General features: G+C 39.0%; 1 protein-coding gene across 4 annotated transcripts in view; it reads left to right on the top strand.

Moving 5' to 3' along the window:
• The first annotated feature begins 835 nt into the window (after positions 1-835).
• HLTF (helicase like transcription factor) overlaps positions 836-8,715 on the top strand; it is a 55,920-nt gene continuing 48,040 nt past the window's right edge. For all 4 annotated transcript variants that reach the window (XM_006149713.3, XM_014588280.2, XM_006149712.3 and 1 more), the window contains exons 1-2: positions 836-1,056; positions 2,175-2,382. In XM_006149713.3, coding sequence (XP_006149775.1) covers positions 1,037-1,056; positions 2,175-2,382 — 228 coding nt within the window. In that variant the 5' untranslated portion in view covers positions 836-1,036. The remainder of the gene's footprint in view (positions 1,057-2,174; positions 2,383-8,715) is intronic.

Raw genomic sequence — 8,715 nt, 5'->3', positions numbered from 1 at the left:
ATGCCTGTGCGCTGCTGCCCCAGGCTCCTCTCAGAGCCCCAAGGCACAAGGACCAGCCCCGCCAGGCCTCATTGGTGGCCACTGTCCCAAGGCCAAAGGCTCCTTCATGTCAACTCACAGAATGCGTTGGAGCGCCCGCGGCGGATCCCCGCGGATGAGCTTCCCTCCTTGGCCTGGGCACCGTGTGCCAATCAGGAAGCGAGCCCCGCCCACCACTTCCAGCAGTCGCCCACAGCGTTATTCATTTTGTGGTGCTCAGAAATGAACATTTTCCTTAAAAACCACCAAAAGAGGTGATAGGGAGACTCTATAATCAAATTCCAATTAAGGTTTTATGATTCGGTGTGACCTATAGAGATGCTAGTGAGGCTTAAAATGAAAATGTAGGGCCTAAGTCCCCAATTTCAGCACAAGGGAAGTACAGTGACTCTGGAAGCTCCAGGTCGCCTAAATCCTGGAGCCTTCTCCCTACTAGGTGTCAGTCACATCACATGACGAGAAAATGAGAGACAGGGTGAGGAAGGGCCCGAAGAACAAGGCTGCCTCCTAGGACTTTGGGGAAATAGCGGAAAATGGTCGGCTCCCTCTGTCCTAGGCAGAAAATCAAAAAGAAAACGCCGACACTACTGGCACCGTAGTCGTGCTCTCGCGGCCGCGTGGCTTTCCCGCGCGCCCGCCTTGGGGGCGGGGAAGAACCCGGATGGAACCGCCCTAGCGCGGGGACCCCCCGCCGTCTTTGAATCGCAGCGCGGGGCGGAGTTACCCTCCCTTTCGTCTCCTGATTGGCTCGTCTCCGCAGGCTTCTCCTCGGGATTGGACGTTCCTAGTGCCAGTCACATAGCGTAGCCGGGCTCTCAGATTGTTGCTAGAAGAAGAGCGCGTCGTCGTCTGACTGGGCTCGCGGCGTCTCACTTAGGTTCTGCGCTCTTGCTCCGGCCCGGCTCTTAGGCTGCGGGGCCTTGAAGGAGGCATATCGAGGCGGCACAAGAACAATCCCGGGACGCTCAGGCGTTCCCTCGTCTTTCCAGTCAACGCCATGTCCTGGATGTTTAAAAGGTGAAGGGGGCCGAGGGGGTGGGGCGCTTGGGCTAACGGCTTGGCGGCGTCCCCAGATGAACCTGACCTTCCCCGCCTTCCTGGTGTGATCTGTGCAGCTCGTGTCCTTTCTGCTGGTCGCTCGTGTGCCCGCGGGAGGAATAAACGCATTGTCTTGACTGGCGAGGAGCGATTCCTCAGAGGAGTCTCGTGCCAGGGCCTTGGGAAATCTCTGTCACGGACTGGGATGGGGGGGCACGTCTCACGGCCAGGGCTTTATTCGACGAAACATCCCTTAGATACCCACTCTGTGGTAGACATCGCACTTGCAATAGAGCCGAGTAAGACAGCCCTCGCCCCTAAGAAGTTGATAGTTTTTATGTTCTTGTACAGACGCGTAAATGCGTACGAGGGTTTGCAGACTTGCTGGAAAAGGTTTAGGCGACGAGCACAGAAAGCGCAGGATAAATAGAGACTACCTGTTCTTAAGAGAATGGCAACTTCGTGAGAGTCACCGCAGACTTCCTCTCAATTTCTAGTGTCCAAATCCGCTCATGGCCACTTAGGAAACAGTTGTCCATAAAGGGATTGGGATGACCGTCAAACCAGCGAGGAATGAGTTAGGGATGGAGTTGGCGTAAATTGCTCATGATGGTGTAGTTTTTGATACCTGAATAATATAAATAAAACACATGTTCTTGTTCGGAAGGGCATTAAAGTGCTGAACGTGTTCACCGAAAAATTGGAAACGGCTTCATATAAAGGTGTTATTTTTGCAAATCTCTTCTTAGTCCCCATTGAGATTTTGGCATATAATTGTAATTAAAGACATCACATACGTTTCAATTTAAATAGATGATTTTCAGTAAAGAAAGATTTGGGAACACTTGCTGGATTTTTCATTTTGAATACCTGGAGGTATAGAAGAGCCACTGTTGAACAGGTAGGGTTTCTGGAAGCCTTTTCCACATACTGCAGTTCTGCTTTAGCCAGACCAATAGATGATGCTGATTACCTCCTAAGATTTCATTTGCTAAAATAAAGTTTGAGATAACCGTTGAGCACTAAATACTTTGAGAAATATTTGGTTAAAGTTTATATATTTTTTTGTGTTTTTTTTTCTGTTCCTTTTTAAATAGGGACCCTGTTTGGAAATACTTGCAGACTGTCCAGTATGGAACCAGTGGAAATTTTCCACGCCTCTCATATCCAACTTTCTTTCCACGGTTTGAATTCCAAGATATTATCCCTCCAGATGACTTCCTAACTAGTGATGAAGAACTAGATTCAGTTTTATTTGGAACACTGAGAGGTCACGTGGTTGGACTACGCTATTACACTGGAGTAGTGAGTATAACAGTAGTTGCTAAGCTAAATTGTAAAATATTATGGTGTTAATCTAGAAAATAAGAATTTTAGGCGATATGTACACTTAGTATTTATTTTTTTAAGTAATTGAAATATACGTATTCAAGAGATTACAAATGCTTCAATTATTTTGACTAATACACTTTTACATTTTTATCATGTTTACAATATACAAAGCCTTTTTTGCCTGCAGTGTCATTTGATAAGTGGTAGATAGGAAATCTTTTACCATGTTTGTATAACTGAGGAACTAAAGCTCCCAAAAGTTAAAAGATTTGCCCAAAATGAACAGATACTGTAAAATGCTCAGGTAGTATGTGGTAAATTTGGGAAATGACTTCCAAGTCCAATGCTTTCTCTACTCCCTCTCAGGACATTTCTGTACTTTAATTTTTTTTTTTTTAAAGAATTTTTAGTTTAATTTAATTATTATTATTTTTTGAGTTAGCTATAGGGCATGTACATTCACCAGGGGAAGACAGAGAAAGAAGGGGAGGAGTGAAAGTGAGAAAGCAAGTTGCCAGTTCCGGTACTTGAACCACAGTCAGCCATGTGGGAGTCTAGCAACAACCACCACACTACCTGCTAGCCCCGATATTTTTTATTTAGGAAGATTAGCTCCTATAATCCTATAAGGTAAAGGAATGTCTGTTTTTGGTTCCTTTTTTTTGATAATAAGACTGTCTCCAAGTTATACACAGTAGTTTGCACCTGTATTCTCAGCTACTCAAGGATGTTGGATTAGGAGAACAGGAGTTGGATGCTTGCCAGGGTAACTTAGTGAGACCTTGACTCTAAAAAAAAAAAAAAACCACAAAAACGACTATTTCCCGCCTTTTCTTCCTGTGTTTATCATTGTCTAGCTCTATTTTTTCCATTGTGTTTGTGTGTATGAGAGATAGATTGAGAATACATAATTTTCTGTGGTCAGTAGTTATCTTTGTAAACCTCTAATATCTTATGAAAAATTTCAAACATACATAAAAGTAGAATAGTATGGAAAATTTTTACATACCCATGAATCAGCTTTAACAGTTAAAAGTTTTTTTGCTCGTACTTCATCCCTTTTTTTGTTTTGTCCTTTTGTACTAAAACAAATCCCAATTACATAAATTACATTTATATAATTCAGTATGTATCTCTGAAAAATAGACATTTTTCTTATATGTCATTTTTATACTTAAAATTAATACTTTTTTACTGTATCTAATAACTAATTTATAGTTTGATCTTCTTGATTATTTTTAAATGTCTTTATGATTGATTATATTGAATCAGGATCAAAATAACATTTATACATTGTCTTTGATTATTATGGCTCATAAGTGTATAAGAACCGCCAGATCTCCTCCCTCTTTATACATACTTTTTTTCATGTCATTGTGTCATTTGATTTGTTGCAAAAAAAGGTCAATTTTTGTAGAATATTCTAGATTTGTTAGTTCTTCCATACTTTTCTGTGTTGAAACTTGTCAAATTTTTTTGTTTTTGGTTTTTTGATGCAGGAGTTTCCTTGGAAAAGAATTCCATGTCCCATATTTTTCTAGTCTTTCATTCTCTCATATTTTCTTTATTTTGGAGCTTCTCAAATTATTTTGACCGTTCGAAATGTGTTGTCTAGGAGATTACTTAGGAGGGAGCAGTATTTTCTGAGTTTCTATATGCCCATAATTGTGATGACATTTTATAGTCAAAGGGCAGTTTGGCCTAATGTAAAGTCCTTGATTCTTATTTTCTCTCCATATCCTAATATTGCATAAAATGTTGTTAGAAAGAATTCTGATGCCAATATTACTTTTTCTTCCACTTAAGTGGATTAGAATTTTTTTGTCTGATTGAGTAAAAAGGTATTTTTCCTATCTTGAAACTTTCCTAATAGTTTCATCTGTGTATGTCTTAGTGTTGACTATCTGTAAATTCGTTTTCTTCTAGTTTCACTAATTTTCTGTAATAGTTTCAAATGTTTGCTTTAGGGCTGGCCACATAGCCTAGCAGTTAAAGGAGCAAGCTGCCACATTGCAAACCGTGATTCACATCCTAGCTCTGGTGGCTTGAATAACACGCTAGGTGTTTTTGTACGTGTGTGTGTGTGTGTGTGTGTGTGTCTGTCAAAGATGCCGATGAGATGGAAAAAGGGAGAAGTGATTGCAGTTTGACCAAGGCTCTTAGTGAGTACTTTCTCCTTGTCTCTGGTGAGTGCACGTGCCCCTTGATAATAAACAAATACATTAATAAATGTTTGCTTTATTCTAAATCTTGTTTTTTTTCTTCTGGTACTTCATTCTCTATGAGATCTCTACCTTTAAATCTGTTATTTCCTCTGAAAATCATTTTATCACTTTCACTTTTCTGTTTTTGATCATTTATTTCTTGTACCATGTTTTTTACAAGATGTATTCACTCGTGTTATTCTACTTTTGTTTTTATTTTTGAAATGATTTTGTTTGTTCTATATAATTCTTTACTAAATCTATTAGTTTTTGTTTCATATCTACCTGTTCTCATGTTCACTTCTGAGCTTTTCTCGGGATCTTGGGCACGCACGCACACGCACCTGGCGTGAGTTTTAAGCCACCAGGTCTGGGACTCGAACCGCAGTCGACTACGTGGGAGTCCAGCGACATAGTCATTACACTAACTGCTGGTCCCTTATTTACTTATTTTTAAGTTGACCAGAGAGAGAAAGTGAGGAAACAAGCCGCCAGGTCTGAGATTCAAACCATGGTTGACCACGTGGGAGTCCAGCATCCTTAACCACCATACCACCTGCTGGCCCCTGCAGTGTACTATCTTAATTCTGGCTTTTACTCAGCATAATTCAGGTACTACTTGAGTCAGTACTTTTGTCTTCCTCCTTTTTTTAAAAAATATATGCATTGCTGCTGGGACAATGTTTTCTGTTTTTTTAGCTTCCAGTGTTATATCCTATGTGTATTCTATTTGTAATTTTACTAGTAATTACTGTTATTTGAAATAAATGACAGTTATTATTATTTTTAATTGCCTGAGGGCATGAATGCTCACAAGAGACAGAAAAAAAGCATGCCCTAGTGCGGGAGTGTGGTCATGTGTCAACCCTTTTTCCTCCATTTATTGAGCCTGTCAGAATTTGGGGCATACAGGCACATGTGCCCAGCATGTATTTCAAGTTGCTGGGATCAGAGTTCAAACCATTGTTGACCATGTAGGATCTGGCTCCCAATGCATGGCCCTTAACACCCGTCCTATGGAACCAGCCCTAAATTACGTCCTTATATATACATCTTAAGTCCAGCAACATAAATTTAATATTTTTTTTATTTCATTTTCTTTTGTATACGTTCAATCACATTTAGCTTACAAAGTGAATATTCCAACATGTGAACATTTCTCCCTAGTTCAGCTGATAAAACTATAAAATTATCTTCAACAGTTAATACCACATTTCTTTGTCCCATTAATGCTTTGCCTCTGTTTTTATTCTAAATGTCCCTCCTCTAACTCTACTTTTTTTTTTTTATTTCATTTTCTTTTGTATACGTTCAATCACATTTAGCTTACAAAGTGAATATTCCAACATGTGAACATTTCTCCCTAGTTCAGCTGATAAAACTATAAAATTATCTTCAACAGTTAATACCACATTTCTTTGTCCCATTAATGCTTTGCCTCTGTTTTTATTCTAAATGTCCCTCCTCTAACTCTACTTTTTACACACTGTATCTGGTATTCACATCCATTTACTGTGTATCTTTTAGTCAATCAGTTTCTGTCATAGAGTGCGGACACTCAGTATATATTAAGTGGAAACATACAATGTCTCTCCTTCATAGCCTGGCTTGCTTCACTCAGCAGTAAATCTTCCATATTCTTCCACTTTCTGTCAAAAGCAGGGTTTTGTTGTTGTTGTTGTTGTTTTTCATGGCTGAATAGTATTCCATGGAGTATATGTGCCACAGTTTTTCAATCCATTATCTGTTCATGGGCATTTGAGTTGGCTCCATGTCTTAGCAATTGTGAATAGTGTATAGTGTCACAATAAACATCGATGTGCAAGCACTTTTCTGATTAAGAATTCTTCTGTTCTTTGGGTAGATGCCAAGGAGTGGGATTACTGGATCATATGATAGTTCCCACCAGCAGTGTAAGAGAGTTCCCCTTTCACCACACCCCTGCCAGCACGTATCCTTTTGTTTTTTTAATCTTAGTCATTCTGACTGGGGTTAGGTGATATCTCGCTGTTTTGATCTGCATTTCTCTTGCAATGAGGGATGTTGAGCATTTTTTCATATGCCTTTTGGCTATTTGTATGTCATCCTTAGAGAGTAGTTTTTTCAACTAATTCTCTCATCCTTTAATAAGGTTGATCATCTTTTTTCAAACAGCTGCTTGAGTTCCTTGTATATTCTGGTTATCAGTCCCTTATGTGACACATAGTTTACAAAAATATTTTCCCATTCCGAGGGCTGTCGATTCACACTGATTACTGTGTCTTTTGCCATGCAGAAACTTCTTCGTCTGATAATAATCCCACTTGTCTATTTTGGGGGTTATTGACTATGCTTTGGGGTCTTATTTAAGAATTCTTTGCCTACCCCATTGTCTCCCAGAGTTTCCCCAGTGTTTTCCAGGAGCAGTTTTATAGTTTGAGGTCCTTAGGTTTAGATCTTTGATCTTCCTTGAGTTGATTTTTGTCAAGATGAGAGGTAGGCGTTCAGATTCATCTTTCTGCAGGTGGAAATCCAGTTTTTCCAGCACCATTTCCCCCTGGATTGACTGGTACCCCTTGTCAAAAATCAGTTGACTGTATGTTTGGGAATTTATTTCTGGGGACTCTATTCTGTTCCATTGGTCCACCTGTCTATTTCTGTGCCAGTACCATGCTGTTTTGATTGCCACAGCTTTGTGTAGTATATTTTTGGGTCAGGGAATGAGATGCCCTCCACTCCATTCTTCTTGTGCAAGATTGCTTTGGCAATATGAGGTCTTTTATGATTCCAGACAAATTTTATGATTGTCTTTTCTAGATCTGTGAAGAATGTGTCTGGTACTTTGATTGTGATTGCATTCAATATGTAGATTAATTTGGGTAGAATTGCCATTTTGATTATATTAATTCTTTCGATCCGGGAACATGGGATGTCCTTCCACATTTTTGTGTCATTTTCAATTTTTTTTTTTTTTTTTTTTTTAGCTTCTTGTAGTTTTTTCTTGTGTAAGTCTTTAACTTCTTTGGTTAGATTTATTCCTAAATATTTTATACTTTTTGTGGCTATGGTAAATGGAATAACTTTTCAATTCTATCTAAGTCTGCCTGTTGTTCATATATAGAAATGCTGTAGATTTCTTTATGTTGATTTTGTATCCTGCAGCTTTACTGTATTCATGTATGACTTCCAGGAATTTTTTCATGGAAACCATTGGATCTTTTATGTATACAATCATGTCTTCTGCTTGTAATTATTGTTTATATATTTTTAAGTCAGATAGAAAAAAAATGGAAATACATTCATATTGTTTTTTTACCTGTCATTGTCTTTACCTGTACTCTTAATTTCTTCATTTGGATTTAAATTACTTTTGCATTTAATTCCAGCCCAAAGAACTTCCTTTAGTATTTCTTATAGTCAGGGCTGCTAGTGATCAATTTTGTTTGTTTCTCTGGGAATGTCTCACTTCTCCATTTTTGAAGGGTAGGTTTGCCACATATAAATTTTGTTTCTTTCCGTGCTGCAAAAAATTACCCATTGCCTTTTGGCCTCCATAGTTTCTGATGAGAAATCAGATGTTAATCTTATTTGAGAATCTTTTGTATGAGATGAATTGGTTCTTTTTTGCTGTTCCGAAGAGCTGCTTTTTGTTGACAGTTTGATTGTTAAGTGTGTGTATACAGGTACAGAACTCTGAGTTCATCTTACTCGGAGTTTGTAGTTTTTAATATGTACATTAATGTTTCATCAACTTGGGACATTTTTGGACATAATTTGTTCACAAATTTGTTCTGCCTCCTTCCCTTTCTTTCTGGTAAACTACTTAAGTATGTGTTGGTGTGCTTGATAATGAGGTCAAGCCTCAGGTCACTGAGGCTCTCTTTATGTTCTTCCATTCTTTTTTCTTTCTGTTCCTCAGATTGTATAGTCTCAATTGACCTATCTTCAAATTTGGTGAGTCTAAATTCATTTTCTAGTACTGACTCTGTGGCACAGCAGTAATATTTTGCTCTAGAGAAGCAAGATTTCATATGGTGAGCCCAGTCAGCCTGAAATACCCTGGGCATACCCATGAGTGTCCAAGGTCTGACAGGCTAAGGAAGGGAATTACGGGGTTACATCC

This window comes from Tupaia chinensis, unplaced genomic scaffold, assembly GCF_000334495.1.
Source record: "Tupaia chinensis unplaced genomic scaffold, TupChi_1.0 Scaffold000272_1, whole genome shotgun sequence".
Taxonomy (NCBI): Eukaryota; Metazoa; Chordata; class Mammalia; order Scandentia; family Tupaiidae; genus Tupaia; species Tupaia belangeri.
Note: the sequence above shows the minus strand (reverse complement) of the source record. Positions and strands in the feature narration are given on the sequence as shown.